Source organism: Lissotriton vulgaris, chromosome 1_1 (genome assembly GCF_964263255.1).
Source record: "Lissotriton vulgaris chromosome 1_1, aLisVul1.2, whole genome shotgun sequence".
NCBI lineage: Eukaryota > Metazoa > Chordata > Amphibia > Caudata > Salamandridae > Lissotriton > Lissotriton vulgaris.
Genome location: NC_141685.1, coordinates 2,024,066,750 through 2,024,088,031, shown reverse-complemented (window position 1 = coordinate 2,024,088,031; position 21,282 = coordinate 2,024,066,750). Strand labels below are relative to the sequence as shown.

Below are 21,282 nucleotides of genomic sequence, written 5' to 3'. Positions count from 1 at the left end.
GTCCAGTGGGAGGCAAGGATATCACTTTCAGTTTTCAGGAGGTGATTGGGAGCAGTGGTTATTTTGATGATGATCCATGAAAGATAAGAGCCCCAACAATTTCAGGTAACTGCTACTTAGACCTTGATTAATCGGTTAGGCGATAGAGCGTTCATTGTTTTTCATCTTTTCCTTAAAGCAATGAACAAGATTATCATAGTTTTCACAGGAATTTAGAGGACAGGTGAGGAAGAGGGTTTTCTGTTTTATTTCATGATCTAGAATGGTTTACTTGGCAAACTCTATTTCAAGCCTGTGCGTTTCTTATTTTATTTTTCTGGGACAGACTTTAAAGCCAAAGAAATTCATTGGCCAAAGTGGCCTTCTTTCCTTATTCGGGTCTTTTGAATGCAATTTTTTAGATTGTTTTTTAGTTTTCTGTTTCTTAAGTTTGAGAAGGTGAAGGTAACCTCTGATCACAGTCATAGCATCTCTGTGATATTTATTGAGCATGTACAATTCAAATTCAGAGAGGTTGTCTTGAAGGTTAGAAGAGATGTGTGCTGTGAGAATGGGCGTCAATAATATTGTAGTTTTGGATCCATTATTTTGGTTTAACCCAGTGTCCTTATTTTCGAGAGCCAGAGGAATATATATATATATATATGGCAAACCTCCGTTCTCCCGCCACAATCTCCTCTGCCCTGATTGCGCTGGATACAGACACGGACCACACTCAGGATGCTGGTTAGTTGTGTTTATTCAGCTGCCGCCATAACGTTTCGGCTGAAAAGCCTTGATCACATGACAGCGTAACCTTGTTTTTTCGACATATTTAAAGTGCACAGTGCTCATTGGTGATTGGTTCTTTTCAAACCTTACATACATTGGGTAAAAACTGATGATGGACTTACACATTGCATTGTATCAATATATACACACATACTTACAGTGATTTTCATCGTTAGTTTCAATACACTTTTTTACAATATTGGGATAAATCCCTAAGTGTTTTTGCACAATATCGGGTTAAATCCCTGTGTATGTACAAACCAATATTTGAACAGTTTTCTCACTTTTTTTTCCCACATTTTCACGATTGCATTGTGTCTTTATATGCACTTTTTTACAATGATTTACATCGCTATTTCCTTAGGGTTTGTGTATATATAAAAAAAGACTATATATGTAGGTTTTTTACATTTTTACGTTGTTGCCATATTTGATACAGTTCTGGGCTAAATCCCAATATACCTTACAGACTACTTGTCATTTTTTACCTTTTGTGTATTGTATGTGTTTTAACCCGTGTCCCATAAAAAGTGCTCCTGTGCAAAACCATATATAAAAAACTATTCAAACCAGGGCTATACCTTGTGCTTTTTGACAATTACTTAACACGGTATTAGTTGTTTAAACACCCGTGTTTTGTTTCTATATTCTGCTTCACACGACAGGTATATTTTGATTATTCTTTTTGTCATTATTGTTCCCAGTTACATGACTCTTCATATCCATTTCATTTACCACAGGTTGTTATCTGTAACATTCTCTATCCTCGAAAAATGGTCCTCCAACTTCATACTCCTTTTACACATTATTTGATTTTCATGATAACTCTGATAGTTGCCCAACCAACTTATAAAATTCATTATTTACATCTTAAGTTTAAATCATCTATATACAACTGCATTTCATTACAAATATATATAGCACAGTTTTCAAAAAATATATATATAAAACCTCTATGTTTTCCAATTCATATATATACACACATCCTATTTACATATTCATTATATTGACTCTATTTTGTTTCTCTCTTTTGGGCATTTTTATCCTTAGTTATCCTTAATCGTGCAAACATGTATACAGATCTTCTGTCAGGTTCAAACCTACCGGCTGTTTACTGTTAAACTTGAGTATATAGTTGGTTTCCATTTTACGCAGTTTGTTTTCCCTATTGCCTCCCCTCCTACTCATACTTACTGCATCCACCACCCAGTATTGTAAGTCCTTATTATTGCTCTGGTGATGACTTTTGAAATGCCTTGCCACGGGATAGGTGTTATCCTGCGTGGTTATTGCCCTTAGATGCTGCAATATTCTTTTGTGCACGGGAAGTTTTGTACTTCCCACATATTGCCGTTTGCAGGGACATTCAAGGACATACACGGCAAAATCCGTTCTACAGGTCAAGACTTTGGTGATACGGTGCTCTTGATCACTGAATCCATCTTTGTACACTTTTTTGTTCACTCCATGAACACATGCTTTGCAGGTTTTACACCTGAAAAAGCCTTGATTGTTCTGGTACCAAGAGCTGCTGTCAATAATTTCTGGGCAGGTTACCACTAGTCTTTGTCTCATATTGGGGGCTTTGCTGAAGGTTAAGGAGGCTTTTTTAGGGAGATCTTGCCCTATTAGGGGGTCACTGCTGACAATCGGCCAGTTTTTGTTGATAATTTTACGTACTGCCTGATGTTGATTACAATACCCCACTATTATGCGGAAGGGTTCCGGCTGCTTGTTATGGTCAGGGTTAGATACAGGTTTATCATTCGATTCCTCAGCCGAGGTCTCTCTGATACCTAATAAATCATTACGGTCTTTGGCCATAGATTTTGTAATAGCCTGTTTAATGATCCCTTTACTGTAGCCTCGCTCCATGAACCGCTCGGCACATTCATTTTGTGCTTTTTGCAGCTCACTGGGTTCACTACACAACCTGCGTATCCTCAGCATCTCACCATACGGAATACTCCGTATAAGATGCGCTGGGTGAGTGCTGCTGGCGTGTAGGATCGTATTCCCTGCTGTTGTTTTGCGGAATAATCTGCTTGCTAGCTTGTTCTCACTGACGTATATTTCTATGTCCAAGAAAGGGATCTTAATCTGGCTCATTGTATAGGTAAAATTGATGTTCAAATCGTTTTTGTTTAGATTTTCAATGAATCTTTCTGCATCTTCCTGCGTCCCTCTCCACACTACAACCAGATCGTCAATAAAACGATACCACGATACAATGTTGTCTTTCATTTCTTTTTCAAAGTTGGGTCCGAGGACCAGTTCTTCCCAAGCCCCCATGTGTAAACATGCCACGCTTGGGGAAAAACTGGCCCCCATTGCCACCCCCTGACATTGTCGGTACAAAAGGTTGTTAAATATGAAGACATTGTGTTCAAGGCAGTAAGTCAACATGACTAGCAACATTTCAGTATGGTCTTTACAGTCAGCAGATCTTCTGGATAGATAGTATTTGACCGCATTTATACAATCTAGATGTTTAATACTTGTATATAAAGAACTTACATCTAGTGCCAACAGCCAGTCTCCCGGTTGCCATTCAATATTTCGCATTTTGCCAAGGAAATCACTTGAGTCCCGGATATATGAGTCCAAGTTTTTAACAAAGGATTGTAGAAATTGATCAATATACACCGATGTATTTTCAAGCAATCCCCCTATTGCGTTGATAATAGGTCTCCCCGGGGGTTCTTCACGGTCTTTGTGTACTTTTGGAATAAAGTAGATACATGGCATCACCGGATAGTCCACCTTTAGATACCTGTATTCAGCTTCCGATATGAGATTCTTCCTTCTCCATTTTGACAGCCAGCCATGATATTCCGTTTGCCAGCCTTTGACTGTTGTCATGTTTACTCTCTCATAATGTTGCCGATTGTTCAGTTGCTTGAGTGCTTCTTTCTCATACATTTCCTTGGTGAGCAAGACTACGTTGCCACCCTTGTCGTCCTTCTTTCCTTATTCGGGTCTTTTGAATGCAATTTTTTAGATTGTTTTTTAGTTTTCTGTTTCTTAAGTTTGAGAAGGTGAAGGTAACCTCTGATCACAGTCATAGCATCTCTGTGATATTTATTGAGCATGTACAATTCAAATTCAGAGAGGTTGTCTTGAAGGTTAGAAGAGATGTGTGCTGTGAGAATGGGCGTCAATAATATTGTAGTTTTGGATCCATTATTTTGGTTTAACCCAGTGTCCTTATTTTCGAGAGCCAGAGGAATATATATATATATATATATATATATATATATATATATATATATATATATATATATATATATATATATATATATATATATATATATACACGCCCGACTCCCAGCGCGTTTCGTGCACACCCTGCACTTAATCATGGGCGAAGATCAATCATTAGGGATGACGAAATGAGTACATGAAATAGTCCACAGACACGCCCCAGTGAGCGGGGCAGCACGGCTGCCTACCGGTCTTCATAGTGCCTTGATGCCTTTGATGACCTGTGCTGATGCCCAACTGCTACCTTTCCGAATAAAGCGCTAAGACTTACCATCTTGTATGTGGCTTCTTCGAGGGGACACCCTTTTTGATTTATATATATATATATATATATATATATATATATATATATATATATATATATATATATATATATATATATACATACACGTGGACTGCACATTATAGGAATATTGCAAGTCACAGATGAGTTCCATGACCATACAGAGGAACTATAGGATGAAGGATGGGTTTCTTTATAAGGTTATTGAACTCCAATACTTTTTTTCCTTTACAATGCATGAACACACCATCGCCTTTCTCACAAACCATTTAAATCCTTGGTGAGTAGATCTTTCATAAGAAAGAGAGCACATGTTTGCAAACATGAAGGATAAAAATAGAATATCTGTGCAAAGTTAAACACATTATAAAAGCTAATACTTTCAAAAAGAGCAGTATTGGCTCTACCCTGGCGTGTTTGCAACCGAAGAATGTAAATGATAGCACTCGACCTTCTAAAGGTCGGACTGCTCAGAAACCAAAGTACGAAACATTGTGCAAAAAGGGAATGCTTAAGAAGTCCAACAATTTTTACTCCAAATTCAATTATTGCATCATCAGTCCAAATTTTTCACACTAAAGAGGTCTTCTTATAGATTCTATATAATGCAGGAGCCATGATATGATTTTCCAAATGAGAATTTCTTTATTCTTTATAACATCCAACAGCAGCCCAACCAACACATTTTGTCCCAACATGGAACTTCATCAGGTTTTTTAAAAATGTTTTTTTTTTTATTGATTCTTCCTGGATAGTATACGGCACAGAAAAGAGGACACTGTATATCTGTATCCCCAGTTGGACCTCAAAATTACATAGGAGGACGCAACATCCCATCCATTCAAAGCCTTCTCATAATTAAAAAAGCTTTTAGATATTTGTGGCAAAAAGATATTAGAATCAGTTTAATATAAGACACATTTTATTATACTTATAATGTGACACTCATGCTAATCGCTCTCTCTGAGAGGCAGAAAACATAGGGATTAATATGGCATCAGGACACACTGTGAACATCGTGCCAGAGTAAATTCATACATTTTTATGCTGCATGTGATCATTTAACATCAATATACATGCAACATGGGAGACCCAAGTAGGTGAATGTTAGGAAAGAACAGAGTGGGAAGCTGGTTGTAATAAAACAAAAGAAGCCAGAACTTAACAGAGCACTAGAAACTAAACATATGAATACATAGTGTAAGTGTGCCTCCTCATAATTGTTAGATAATATACCGAAGAGAAAAGTGCAACCCTCTTTAATTTTATTCTTTCTCAGCGTCATGTTAAATTTCATCACAAAAAAATAAAAAATGTTATCAATTGGCTTTCCTAAAAGTGCAACCAGAGCACTGTTCGAATGATCCTTAGACACATCACACATGCACTTATGTATATAATTATATGTTAATGGTTATTATAATGATTATTGGAAGATATGGCACTTGAACTGAATCGAACAATCATAACATTCTCTTTTTACTAAAATGATAATTATGCTAATAGGCTCCTTTACTAATTTTGTACAGGTCATCACCATTCATATGAAATAGCTCGAACATTCAATATTGTGATTAGCAACTGCATTTCATTCCCATCACCCATTACATCCCAACATTCATCATCAATAGTTTGTTTTAAACTAGTTCTATCTCAATATCCTGTACCACCCACAACTTCTTCTTGAATACAATCCATGTTTTTGGTACACACAGCTGTGTTTCCATGTACCACAAAGATTGCAAGGAAGGTGAAACTATTCCAGTAACAACCCTCCTGCTTGATTTAAGCTACCCGGATATTTGACCTGATGTGCAAAGATCTTGACACTCATGACCTAACATTTAAAATGTTTTGCAGATTAATACTGAATACTGCCATTTATTTATTCAACAAAAATTCTACTTTATGATGTCCTTAAGTTTATGTAGTGTGACTTCAATGGTTGTTTACATCTGCTTTTGTAAGCTATATTTATGTAAGCAGGTACATTGTTTCCCATTATCTTTTAAGTCAACCAGACCTACCCTGAAGTAAAAATGAAATTAATTCAAATGTAACCTGTCAACGACCAGAGCTTCAAAAGGGCACTGTAATGCAGTATATTAAGTCATAAAATATAGATTGGCACCCTCTATGGACTGGCTTTATTTAGTAAATACTTTCACAAACTATTGATGCAAGTCTGGTGAGTGAAGGAGAGACAAAAAGCAGACAGGGACAGTTGATCTTTTGTATGTGCTGTGTGCGATTTTGGGTATAGGTGCTAGCAATCTTAATTCCCATGTGGTTCAAGGTTTTAATGTCTGTTAATGCCCACGGACAGGAAGGGGCATTAACCACTGCTCACGCCCTGAGTTGAGGCCAATTAAGCTTAATTATCACAAAGTGTGACTGTTCTTATAGGCACATAAATTACAAAGAAAATTATGTTTCTATACACACACCACAAGAACTTACTACGTTAGTACTTACGTTTGCAGCGCCAAGTAGGATCAGTGTAGGCCCCAGGCCAATTGTGTATATTGACCTAAGCATTACAGATACCAAAAAAGGACGAATGCCAAAAGGCTTGGGGAACAAGAAGAGCATGGCTGTGCAGACTGCCACAGCTATCCAGAGAAGGACAGAAACCAGAGGGGGCAGAGTACCTGCAAAAGAAAACAAACATTTAACACCAAGTGGCATGAAGAACGGCGCCACGGAATATTTGAAAATAGTATTTAACTAAAAAGTTTCATCAGCATTGCATTGACTTCTCATCACCATACCATGGTTCTGATTGTCCTATAGTAAGATCCTCTCACAGTCAATAACTGTCCCCACTACCATATATTAAAGTCACAGAGGTTTATTAGTGCACGTTCGGTACAGTCTCACATAAAAGAAAAGGTTAGTAAGAGAAATACCCTTGATGACAGATTTTCTCAAATGATTGGTTCTACATTAGACTATACTGGTCTGCAACTTTTGTTTACAGAATGTAACCAGTAGCTGAATCAGGTCGACAGTGGTCAATCTCCATCTTTGATGCTGATGACGGGTATGTATGCCTCTCGTATTAAAAACAAGTCTATTAAAACCTCGAGGCTCAAACATGATGGGAGACAGACTAATTAAAGGCATGAGCAAGCTTCCACAACAGAGAAAATGTAAATGTAAGCTTTATTTTCAAAGGTAGGTCATCAAATGAGTAAGGCATATATATATATGGGTTATACACCAGTCCCACCACGTTGCAAGCAGAAGATAGGGGTAGCAAGTGCTTGGACTAAATGACACCGTGCGGGTCCCAACAGCAGAGATGACGCAGACTCTTAAGTACACCAAGTCCTTCTTCCCCATCAGTTCCGCATGCGCATGCACCTGTGTTCCCAGACGGACAGAGCAGCTTCCGCACGAGTGCGCCGCGCGAGACTACCACAACTGTTCCCGCCTCCACCGATAATGAAATAGAGATAAACATCACGTGGCGCGGTCACTGGTAAACACGCAACACATGGACACTGCACAAGATACTCTGACGTGCTACGGATGCGGAAAGATTGACATTTACCCTACTGGGAAAGATAAACTCACCACTTAATGAGGCTGTAACAGTATTGCTCACACGTTGAAATTCTGTAAAGTTATACATAACACATGAAGCGTTTTAAGCAAGCAAAACAAAAAAATGCATGTTTTCTTCATTAAAAATAAACATTTGCGGAGATTAAACATTGTTCGTTCCCGAGTATGCCACCTATTTACAAAGGAAAATACGTTCATTTAATTACAGAGGCACGCTTAGATTTATACAGCAGCTAAATTAAACACCCTTAGCTTCATTTCTTACTGTCCAAAAAGCAAGAACCGGCTTCAAAACAAAGGCGGAACGAAAAAGCAGTCTAAATCATATTTGGCTGCGGCAACATGCTTTTCATTTGCATTAGACTTAGAATCAAGATTGACCAGAGCGGATTAGGAGCCAAACTGTGCAGTTTGATCCACTGGTCACACATATTAAATGCTCTGTGATATACTGAATAGAAAGGGATATTATTCAACCTCCTACCACATTTTTATTACTACCAATAAGAGGACAAAATAACTTTACGACCTCAAACACACACAAAACCAAATGATACTCGCCTACGTCATATTTCCTAGGTCTGTGACATGTAAAGTTGATCAATTGCGTACAGAATAAAAAAAACATTTCATGTTTAAAGTATCCCATTTATTGAATTTCGAAGGCAATGATAATCTCAGTTTTCTAAGCATTTGTTTCCAAAGAGCTGCCATTTTACAGGAGAACCTCAACCTCAGTTGCACATTTTTCCTTATGATCACAGTCAAATTGCTCTCCAGGAGAAGGTGCCAGGACTGGTAAACAAATACAAAATAGGTATAATGATCACATCTCCGCCTCGTTTAGCTTAATTTTGTTAATTATTTCCCAATCTCATTTCTTGCCCTAGGCCTAAATCCAACCTGTTTCCAATGCCCCGCATCCTAAAAGGAAGGGGCAAATCCTTCCACCCTTGGAAAGAGCCACAAAGCGAGACTGTTTTTCTCATCTGTTTTGACTTGAGGCAGGATTCCAGGGGCACTGTTAGCAAACGTATGGTGAACTGGGACCGGGTAAGTGGTAGACTTGGGTGGTCTGCACCTCAAATATGAAACTTGGATGGCCTCTGCACGGCAAGACGAAGAGCACACAATAGCACAGCTGGACAGCTGGCTAGCAGACGGGGTTGTGGCACCTAATCAATGTGGCATAATATGGCAAAGCAGCACAGTGGACCAACTGGAGCAAGAGAAGATGAATACCACGAATCAGACTGGGCCACTCAAATCTTTGGATTTCAGTAGTTTGATCTGCTGAAGTGAACTCCAGGAACTAGGAATAGGACAAAAAAGATCTCTGTGGTGAAGCACCAGTCAGCTGGGCAGCCCTCGGACTTTGAAAGTCTTTGTTTCCAGGGGACACACTTTCCTGTTCGGCGATGCGTGCCTGCAGAGATGGCATGATGGATGGCAACTTCAGCATGACCCTGATGCATGAGCATCCCTCTGGAATAAGATGAGGTCGGATGAGGGCTGTTGATTGGCTGAGATACCCTCAGTCTCCAGAGGTCACCACAAAAGGGCTTACCCCTTGAGTAGTGCGTTACCACAGAACGTACATGCCACCAGGTGCAGGTCCCAGATGCTCGAGTGTGGCTTTGGGTTGAGTAACATGATGGCTTCATGTCTTCTTAACAATGCACAGCAGTAGCTCGGCTTAGAACTTTCAGAGTTGGGGCAGGGATTCCAGCTGACTTTCAGAAATGCTTTGGATTTAAATGTAGGGAAAATAATACGTTTTGTTTCAGGAGAGTGTAAGAACATATTTTTATTAGCTGAACTTTGAAATAAACACCTGAATCCTCTGAAATAGTTTAGTTGATTTGCAGATTGTTCATACATCATTCTGTCAGGTGGCGCTGTTAAGATGTACCATTTTAATCTGCTTCGAGCTGGGAATTAAGGTCAACATCAAAATAGAATGGCTAAGGGTAGTTAGTGAAGAGCACCGGGTAACCCGACAGGGAAAGGGTCACCATATCCCTTCATTTCCTAATGTATCACCATTGGCCAATCTACACAGAAGCCCAGACGTTTGGCAGAGATGACAGGCTTGGTTGCCTATATTCCAGAGCTTCTGCTGCTGCAGTGTGCAGGTTTCGGCCATGTTTCAGACACTCAAACATTGTACTAGCATTGAAAATCTCACTCTTCCCTCACACAGAAGATAGTCCAGGTGTAAGCTTTTTATTCTGTTCCTCTAACCTCCGCCCTAAAAGGAAGGTCTTTTTATTTAAGTAAGGTTTCGTTTTAGTAAGGGATGCAAACATTATAAAACATACCCACATACCACTGACATCACCGTTTAATATCAACAGTTAGGCACTGCGGTCAGGGAATGTCACATTTTCCATCTACGGGTCATGCATGCAGTGTATACGGGGTATGGGCATATTATGGCTATGCACCCTGCATTACAATCTACTGGACTGAATACAGTCCTTAATTTGAGCCGGTGGTTTCCGGTGCTCAGCACCAGCACTTAATTATCAACACCAGGATTTTTCATGAGCATCAGTTAAGGACACATTCATTTATGGTAGGCACGGGTAGATTAAGCGATTTGCCCACAATCACAGGATGATGAGCTGATGCAGGGACTAGAACCTGGTTCCCCAGCTCCAAAGTCACAGCTCTGGCCATTGTGCCACATCCTCTTCCCACTTTAATGGTTAGTAGTTGGTTCTTTTTTAGGCAGCACTCACGTGAGAAACTATCTGGTGCAAGGCGCCTCCTGACGAGAGCCCTGGCACCTATTTATTTTACAAATTAGCCACTGACTGAACACCAGATGTGACCCCTTATTCCTTGTAGATGAGAGCCAACGTATTCAAAACATTGAGAGTGAAAGTCACTGCCTGCCTGCCTGCCCTTACACTCTAGGATTTGGCAATGGGACGTGTCAGAAAATGGGTTATTCATTTGGAAAGGATGGCCACTTACCAACTTAATAAACACACTGTGGTTAGGTCACAACATAGTTCTAAGAGAAATTTGGTAGCTGTGGCACAAGCAGCAGACAGTTGCCCAGAGAAACGAGCGTTAAGTTCAAGCAGTACCAACAGTGGCAAAGCTATATATAATAAAATTCCCCAAATAATTCAGAAAACTAGTGAAAAAAAAAGTAAAAAACACAAAATGGTTAAAATGAAGTATAAGGAACCAGTGATGTGTATTTTTTTGTTTTAGGACAAAATGGTTAAAAAAAACAATGGAAAAATAAAGGCTATATTAAGTCTTAGAGTGGTTTTCACCACCATTTCTCATAAGATCCAAATTAGACGGTTACAGGATTGCGGGATAAGGGACAAAGCAGTAGCTTGGTTCTTTTCCCTTGAAGGCCGGAGCTTTCAGGTCTTGGACAAACCCTGTTTTTCGGAGACCATCACGACTGAGGGCAGAGTCCCACAAAGGTCATCCTTGAGTCAGACTGCTTCAATACGCATGTTCAACCTCTTGCACACCTGGAGGAATCCTTCGGTTTTGCGCTATTCTCTTTTGCTGAAGACAATCAATTAGTCTTTTCACTTTCCCAGAAGCAAAGCGCTCAGCGGAACACCTTACAACCTACTTTCTAGTCGTTTCTAACAGGAAGGGGAAGAACTGTCTCCACCTTAATGTAATAAAATTCAAGTGCAGGTGATCGAACACCAGCCTTTGCTCTGGTGTCCAGCCTGGTGGCCAGTCGAGCTCAGTCCATTTCCCTTTCCTTAGCCTGCATAAGAGATCTGGTGCTTTGGCACAGAAGTGAGCTCTTAGATTGGCTAGGACTAACTTAGCTATTCTGCCTAGGTACGAAAAGAGCTAGAGCAGGAGGTTAGTGGTCAGCTACCTGACCCCTCAACTTTGAAACATGCTGCTGTCTCAACTTTGTTTCTTCCCCAGCAATGCTCTCTTCAAGAAACAGCTTAAAACCTGGCTCTTCGAGGGAAGCATTAGTGCGTGGACCGTACTGCCGTAGGGCAAGCAAGCTCTGGCTGGGTTGCTATGCACTTTATAAAAATATAACACAAGTTCAGAGGACACTTTTGCACCAGAAATAAAAACAAGGAAAAGTAACCAGAAAATTGTTTTACCTAACTAAGACCAGGAGATCAGGTGCTGAGTCAGTAATCTTCCACGCTGATATATTCCCACTTCTTGCCATTTCTCGGGTTCTCTCCTAAGGGACTCTAGTCACAGCTCCAAGCTTGAGATAGGTCTCTTTGTCCCTTCTTCTAGCTAATGCCAAGAGCCCAAAAACTTTCTTGATGCTGGAAAAGTAGCTCCTGGTCTCGCCTACAGCCCTCAAGGCCACAGGGTAGACTTCTAGGAACCAGCGGCCACATGCATCAAAGTTGGCATTTACGATTTCTTAATTGCGAAAATTAAGGAATCGCAATTAAGAAATCGCAAATTGCTATGCATCACAAAATCGCATATTTCTAAAAATTCCTTAATTGCGATTCACAATTTGCGAATCGCAATTAAGGAATCCCTTCCCATTGATTCCTATGGGCCAAGAGGCCCATAGGAATGAATGGGAAGCCATTCACAAATTGCGATTTGCATTTTGCGAATCGCAATTTGTGAATGCATTTTCAAGGGTGCAGAGGGGGGTCCAAAGGACCCCCCTGCACCCCTGAAATGTAACTTTAAGTGCAAATTTCACACACACATGTTCCAAGGACATGTGTGTGTGTGTAACATGAAACTTTCAAAAATGCATTTTTGTGCATTTTTGAAAGTTTTCGCAAATTAGCATGAAGGTCAACTTCATGCTAATTTACCCCTTCCTATTTGCGAATTCGCAAATTAAAAATGTTCATGCATTGCATTTAAGAAATCTCAAATTGCGATTTCTTAAATGCAAACGCAATTTTAGAAATCGCAACATGGTTGTGATTCCTAAAATTGCGAAAAGCATGATGCATCCCGAATTTGAGAATTGCATTCGCAAACGGCCGAAAATTGCGATTCGCACCGTTTGGAATGCAATGCTCAATGATGCATGTGGGCACAGGTCCTTCTCCTTCCAGGATTCTCTCCTGAAGTTCAGTTCCAAGCGTTTAACTAGGCCTTCTTCAAAGCATGGATCCCTTCTGCCATTTGCGTCCATTTAGCCATAGGAGGAGGCCAACCATTTGACCCTTGAAAAACAGGTCCAGTCCCAGGGCGGGGGCAGGAGACCTTCCCCTCGGTCTTTGACCCCAACAGCCAGGTAGATGTTTCTTCCCAAATCCTGTAATGTTCTGAGGAGGAGGTGGTGGTGAGGAGACAGATTTAACCTGTGCACTAGCCAGTAACTGGGGAGTTTCCTACACATAATCCTAAATATGTTCACACTCTATCCCCCACCTCCCTTTTCAGCACTTCTTTTAGTATAGGTAAAAGCTCCCCAGAAGCCTTAAAACAAGATGTGAGAGCTGTCCCTTGTTCTGACAACGGTTTTGTCCCTGTCCCAAAAGGCTAAATCATTCGTAAGTGGCCACTTGGTGACAACAACCCTCTGCCTTCATGGTCCAGAGGCAATGCCACTGACTTGCAGGGTCATTTTCAGGTTAGCCAAGAACATGTACTGGGCCTCTTGAGTATGGCTTATCCAAACGAGTTCTAAACTAGTTTTTCTCTCAGACAGCACAAATTACACTTTCTTAAAGTAACTTTTTCACTTAAGTTCTCAAAAATCTACTTTCACCACTGAAGTGGATATTTGAAGCAAATATCCAGTTCGGTGGATGTTTGGATGTAGAAGGGTGATTTTATTCATATCTGGGCCTGTTTCTGGAAAATACAACTTTACCTACAGTTGGGCCTGGCATTCTTGGCGTGGTTTTCCCCTAACCTTTTGCCATCATAACTCCTGTTTTTGCTCACTTTGTTTTTGCTGACTTTAGGACTTTGTGCACTTTACCAAGGCTAACAAGTGCTAACGTACTTGTGTTTTCAGCTTAAAACATGGTAATGCTGGCCTTATTCCCAATAGGCATATTTAATTTATGTATAAGTCCCTAGTAAAGTGGCACTACATGCGCCCAGGGCATGTAACGTAAATGCTACCGGCGGTCCTGCAACACTAAGTGTGTCACCCACTCTGGTGGTCCTGCAATACGGATTGTGTCACCCACTATATAGCACTTTAAACATATCTTAGATCTGCCACTGCAGTCTGTATGTGTGCAGTTTTAAAACTGTCATTTTGACCTGGCAAAGTAAACCTTTTGCCAGGCCCAACCCTTCCTTTTTAATACATATAATTCACCCTAGTGTAGGCCCTGAACAGGTCAGAATGCAAGGTATTTAAAAAGTTGGACATGTACTTTTAAGTTTTACATGTCCTGGCAGTGAAAAATTCTTCAGTTCCCTTTTTTTACTACTGCAAGCTCTACCTCTCCCATAATATAACATTGCAGTTACCCTATTACATTTTAGAAGTGTAATTTGCAAATGGGAAGAGGTAACTTGTTTATGTTTGATGTCTCTTGAATCACAATTTAAGATCCTAACGTATGGCGAAGTCAGATTTTAAATTGCAATTCTGAAAATGCCACTTTTAAAATGTTGAAATTTTCTTGCCTTAGCCATTTCGTGCATGCAGCCATTTAGCCTTGCTCTGGGTCACATGATTGGGTGTAGCTGATAGTCGGGTCTTGTTTATTCCTCTCAGACAGCCACAAACAATGGGGAGCTTAGGTGTGACCGGCAGCGCCATCACTGGCAGGATGGGAGGGAGAAGCTGGGCCCAACCCCACTTACACCAGAATAGGCTCTGTCCTGTCTCCACACAAAGGGCTGCATATCCCCTACAGTTAGTCCGGAGCCAGGGCCAGGAAGGCAGCGCATCTGTGCACTTCAAAGGCATGCCCTTAGAAGCTTCTCCCCACTTCAAATGCACAACTGTGTATAAACACTGGACCTCAGACACCAACTCTTCAGTACACTTCTGGACCTGTGGATACTCTGCCAGGAAGAAGGACTGCTATGCTACTGTAAAGACGCCCACTCTGCTGGACTGCTGCCCTGCTGTGCTGACCTACTGCCCTCATGTTTAGGAAAGGAGAACTGAAATTGCAACTTCATCTTGAACCTAGGACACCATAGTGACTCTAAGAGCTAGTCTGCTGGCCTCCTGATCTGAGCCCCAGCGATATAAATGCTTCTCAACATCCTGTACCAGCTGCAGCAACTTCCTGACCCCCAAATGGTGCCCCATAGGTCCTGGACCCTTGGTGTGACTCAGCAGGCTCAAATCAAGCTTTTGGGCTCTTCATGACCACAAAAGGGCCATTCGCACCGGGACCTTGCCGCTCGCAAAACAATTCTACATGAAGTACTGCCAGCTTGACTCGTCGCACTCCAGCATTAACCACTTGCAGGGGACAGCCAACACGAAGACCCAGCCGACCAGTCACCATGCTTGGCCTGCTCTTCGTGCTCCAGTATCCCACAATGCTTTCCTTGCTCCTCCTAACCCTCTCCAATGTGAACAGGACTCATGGCACTGTCTTGAGAAGGTAAAACTTCTGTGGGACAAATATGGGGACTGTAGTCGACCAGCGCTCCTTCGTGGTTAGCCTGATTTTATGGCTTTGACCTGGTCCAGCGTGACCAGATATCCCAAGCTGGCTCTTTATGCTTTTTGTAGTTATTTTCACTAAGATCTTTAAAAATGAATATCTCGGATTCTACTGATAGGATGTTTGTCGTTATGGTCTTATTTTATTTATTGAACCCAGCTCTAGTATTCTAACCTGGTGTGAGATCCTTTTCGTGTGGTGTTTTGCACAAATACTTTACACATTGCCTCTAAGTTAAGCCTGACTGCTCTGTGCAAGCTACCAGGGGGTTGAGCACAGATTAAATTGGGGTTTGCTTGTGTCTTACACCAGAGTAGGCTCCTCCCTTATAGCGCAGGAGCGTCTACCCCCTGAAATGCCCCCGGAGATGAAAAATAAAATGGTAATGATGTTAATTCATTACCATTTTATTTTTCGTCACCCAGTCCTGAACAAAGTGTCAGGACAGGGGTGGCCTCCTGAATGGCAGCAGCAGCAAGGAGAAGTGTGGGCTGCCTTTTGTATTTGTTTAAAGTGCACGTCTTTTTGGCCGGCCATCTAGTGATGGCTAGCCAGACAAGCGCACTTTAACCCTCTAAACTCAGCTGTCTTAAGACAGACGCCTTTCCCTTCAATCAGGGCGCTTCTCTCAAGAGCAGCGCCAGGATTGGCTTGGGAGCCTGATTCGAGGAGAGAAGACGTTTGAGGGCATCACATTTGTTACAGGAAGGTAAGTGTGTTTTATTTTATTTAATGTATTATTTTTTGAGGGTTTGCCACCTGCCTCACCACTCTCGGGACATGCCAGCCAACTCTGGCTTACTTTGACAAGGATTGTGGTTGGTGCTTGACCAGGGCTCACACCCCAGGCAACCAGTAACCTAACTTATCCCACCTACCACTTAAAAACAGCTTTTGGGTAATGGTACACTGCAAGGGCATACTAGTCCCAATTTATAGTGTACCACATTTGTATATATTAAGCCTCCACACTCTGCCCTTTTGAGCTTACAGGGTATATTTTAAAGATGAATTTGCGAATAAATAATAATAGTTTTTTTATAAATGGAAAATACATTTTCCTGTGCCATGTATTATTGTAGTGCTTTTAAATCACAGCCCAACCACAACACAATTGTATTCCCTGAAGCCAAATACATTTGTCCTACATGTGGGTGATATAAATACACACTGCAGCCCATAAATGACAATATTGTCACGGATACAATTTTGTGGCCAACCTGCAATGGACATACTGGACGGTTAATTAAACCACTTACATGAAACCAATTTTACACTGTAGTGTGAGGGAAAGAGCACACACTGTCATATAGAATATTTGTGCCAAAGTACACAGTAATAATACTAGCAAAGATAGGGCCCATAGAGAGGTGAAAACTCTGGGGCGGTTCAACGCAGATAAGGCAGATTCCCTGGAGATGGGATGTGAAAATTCAGAAGGCTGCAGAGTTTCAAGTATCAGGTGTTTCACTCCAGGGGCCGTATAACAGATGGTGACCCGGGGGTGCAACGGGAGTTTGCGCCTGCTTTACGCACCCCAGGGCACTTTGGTGTTACAGAAGGGGATGCAGACGCTTGGGCATCCCCTTCTATAATACCGATAGCGCTGGCGCACTTAAAGCACCAGCGCTATCAACAGAGGGTGTTCTCTCACTTGCATAGGGGCGGGCCCTATGCATATGAGGGAATTCCTTTGACTCTACACCCACACCATATTACAGACGTGGGAGCAGAGTCAAAGAAGCCCTCAGGAGGCGCTCGGACAGTGCATCATTTAAAAAGTGGCGCACTGTCAGTGTGACCCCTGACAGCAGCCTTCTGCAAGGGGCAAAGGGGGTCCCATGGACCCCCAGACATCCCCTTGCAGGCGGGTGCAGGCGGTCACTGCACCTGTCTGCAAGGGGATCTCTAAACCCCTTTGAAAGTGCAGGCGGATGCCGCCTGCAATGTGAAAACACAGAGCTGCTGCTCCGTGTTTTCACATGAATTATCTGCCCCCGGGGCAGCGCGGGTGCGCAGCTGCCCTGGGGGCAGCGCATACACCATAATGGGGTGCATTATCACGGTTTGCGCCAGGAACACCTTTTAAAAGGTGCCCCGGGCGCAAACAGTGATAATGTGTAATTCGTCCCCTGGTTGTCTGAAGCAGAACATTAAGCAAAGGGCGTATGTAAGCAGTTTACAGATTCTTATTGCATTTTGTATGAATATATATATATATATATATATATATATATATATATATATATATATATATATATATATATAACAGGGTGGTGGCTCTTCTGGCCCATGCAATTTTGTGGCTTTTATGATATTGAAAACCACCCTTTTCCTTCTATCATCCTCCACTGTGCCTGTGCACACAAAGCAGTTTAATAACAAATAACTGATTACTTAGAGATGAATTGTAGCATTTTCTGATCGGAGATTGTGTACCAAACCTATAGATACCACTAATTTGCTCACATTTCTTCAAAAGCTACCGAACAGATTTTCACATAACCAAATCAAAGGATTTAAGATGAACACTCTTCTTGCCAAGTTTGATGTAATTCTAGGCACTCTTTGTTTTTGTTCGAGCAGACATCAAACATTCCTAGGTTAGTCTGAATAGGAAATACAGCTTTCGGAATCGGTGTTATAAACATTTCCTGACAGAATTGTTCTTACATGCAAATATGCGTTTTTGGAAATTTTGGTTTAAGAGTCATCCAACAAATTTCGGCATAAACTACCATTCTATATTATAAGTAGAATAAACTTAATTAAGATGAAAATTCTGCCGAAATTGCTTTATTTTTTTCGTTCTATTCCTTTGGCACTTAATAACGTTTTTTAAAAAATGCTAGATGGAATTTTTAGCAGCTTCATTTGAGGTTATCGGAAAGCACGAAAAAGTTTATTTTCATTAAAAGGATCTACTGATATGGGAGGTCTTTGCTTCCCAGACTTTAAACTTTACTTCGGAGCAACTTTCATTGGGCGCCTCCGTTCCTTGCTTAACCCTGAGTTTAAAAATGTGTTTTTTTTCATACCATTATGCTGAATTTAGATGCCAGAATGTTTTTGCTTAGATTGAATGACCCACATTTTTACAAAAGAGTCAAATTTAAGACAGCTCGAGACATTGCCAAGATTTGGTTCGGTATGATGCTTTTCTGTAAGACCTTTTTATCATTCAAAATTAAGGCTTTGGGATAACCCAGGACTTCCGGGGATATTTAATGATAGCTGGGCTAGTGCTTGGGTAACCCATGGTATTGTAACCTTAGGGGATTTGTATGGTGCTTATGGCCTTTTAGACTTTGAGACGCTAAAACATCTGTACCACCTATGTCTATGAGGTTTAAATATATCCAGGTACATGACTTTCTGATACGTCGGATGAAAATCTTAACTGTCTCAGAATCGGATATTTGGGAGTGCCTCTATTCATCTAAAATTAAATCAGTAATAAGCACCGGCTATAACTGTTTAATTTCTTATGTAAAACAGGATTGCTCCAAACTAGCGGAGAAGTGGAGCTTTAAACTTGGAATGACGATCTATCCGGATCAGATCTCTCACTCTCTCTCTAAAATCAACAGTTTGGTTCAATCAGCTAGCCTCTGATTGCAACAATTTAAAACTACTTGTTTGTTATACCATACCCCGGAAGTGATCCTTAAATGGTCTTCAAATGCATTATATACTGATCGTACCAAATGCCCTCAGTGCGATACTGTGGGCGCTAATATAGAACACATGTTATTTTCCTGCCCGCAATTGAATGACTTTTGGCTTAATTTAGATAAAGTTTTGACATTTAAACTGGTAAGACCACCATTATGGTCAGCTTCTACTGTACTTTCAGATATACATAGTATTACTTTACCTCAAAAAGCTTTAATTACTATTTTGTTATCCTGTGCTAAACTCACTATAGCTCGGGCATGGATATCGCCACAGCCGTCACATATTATGCAGTGGTGGTCCCTGGTCAAATAAATTCAGAACATGGAAGGTGGAATAGCCCGAATTAGGGGTACTAGGTCTATACTTAAATTTGAGAAAATTTGGGGCAATTTTATTTAAAACCTTCTTAGCAGGGGTTCTTTTCTTTTTAAAATGGTATGAACCCTCTGTTAAGCATTGTAAATCTCTTTTATTCTGTATTTTTTTTGCCATTCCGTATAGATTCATGTACAGACTTTGATGGTTTATATCTATTGTTTTTGCTGAGTTTTCACTCTGTGCTGATAATAAAAATATATATATTTTTTTTTAAAAAGAGTCATCCAACAAGCATATAACATAACTACGCGGATGCTTGTAAATGCTTTAATAGCTAGTGAGCTGTAAGTGGCGCTCAGCATTTCATTCTTTTTATTTCTCAGCAGAATACATGGCTAGATCATCATCCATGTGCTTCAGCCCTCTCAGGCCTTTCTTGATACAACAGTAAGAACCATACATAGATACGCAGAGAGCGAAGTCCTCCAGGCTACTTGCGAATTCATATGACTTCAAAGCATAGGCATCATGAGACCCAAATGGACTATGCCTAGGCAATATGAAGAAAGGCATAAATGAGGAAAATCAAATATTGCAAGAGAGAGTAATACTCAGATAGTCCTGGGTGGGAGTAGGGACAGGCTTAGGTAGAGGACAAAGAAAGGAAAGAGTGAAAGGTGCACTTAACTCTTATCTTTTGGAGCATTCTATTACCTTTTGGAGATTTAATTGGGCATATGTAGACCAACCCACGGTAATAGACTCAGCGCAGCAAAGTCCTAAACCATCTGGATTAAGCACCACATGTTCTACTAAAATGTAAACTGCGCTTGTAGCTCGTTTATGTTTTAAGTTGTTTATGTGTTTATCTTGCTCTATTTCTTTTTTCCTCTTTTGTTTGTTTTTAAGTGCCCATGTGGGTTCAGATGGGTTACATGGACACCATGTGATTCAACAGCGACTTCTCAACAATGGCGGAGGAGCATCTGGCTTAAAGTCAGCAGCTGAAAAATAAAACTATATTTTAATATTGTTTTATTTTTCAGCTGCTGGCTGGACCAGCGTGTGCAGGGAGGGGCTGGGTCGGGCCATGGGAGGGGGAAGGAGGAGTGGTTGGTAAACGTTTAAGTGTGCATAGCAGTTTGGTCGGCCATCTTGGGCCAGCCAAACTGAAATGCGCAGTTCGGATTCTCCAACCTAGCTGTATTGCACAGCCGAGTTGGAGAAACAGCAAACAGCAAAGACTCCCTGTGCCTGAGCAAGCGTTAATCCAGCCCGCTCAGGCCAATCCCCATGATGTTCTCTTGCTTGAGAGCAGCACAGGGATTGTTCGGGGGGTCCGTGATGCTGTCCCAGGAACTGCTGGGACCATGCCCAGGATCTGGATGCAAAGGATCAAGAGGCATGTTTATTATTAAACATCGCCGCCGTGCGCTCCACCCGCGCTCGCCCACCCCTCAAGTCCTCTCCATTCGCCTCATCTCTCTTCATCTTTGTCATCCGCCACTGATGTGATGTGTCAATTTCTTTCTGTTTTATTTTACAACCACTAATTAAATCTGGGTTTGCACCCTAAATTATGAAGTTGTTTTTACATTCTAGACTAAGTTACACTTAATGATTTTTGCAATATTAACTTAATGAAACAACATTTTTATCAACCTTTTTCTGCATGTCGTTTCATCATACTTCGAGGCACTATAAACAGCTGTAAGATAATGCAACTACCTAGTGCTCGGTGTTGGTTATTGTGTTTTTTATTACAGATGTGAAGTCATAAGAAATTGGAAGCAGCTGGGAAAG

The 21,282-nt window shown here is 41.0% G+C and overlaps 1 protein-coding gene across 5 annotated transcripts in view; it reads right to left on the bottom strand.

Annotated features, from left to right (window-relative positions):
- ITPR2 (inositol 1,4,5-trisphosphate receptor type 2) overlaps positions 1–21,282 on the bottom strand; it is a 1,555,333-nt gene that overhangs the window by 228,654 nt on the left and 1,305,397 nt on the right. For 3 of the 5 annotated variants that reach the window (XM_086920227.1, XM_086920242.1, XM_086920236.1), the window contains 2 exons: positions 7,898–7,939; positions 6,794–6,969 (listed from right to left, as the gene is read on the bottom strand). In XM_086920227.1, coding sequence (XP_086776353.1) covers positions 6,794–6,969; positions 7,898–7,939 — 218 coding nt within the window. The remainder of the gene's footprint in view (positions 1–6,793; positions 6,970–7,897; positions 7,940–21,282) is intronic. The other 2 variants (XM_086920233.1, XM_086920246.1) reach the window with 1 other exon arrangement.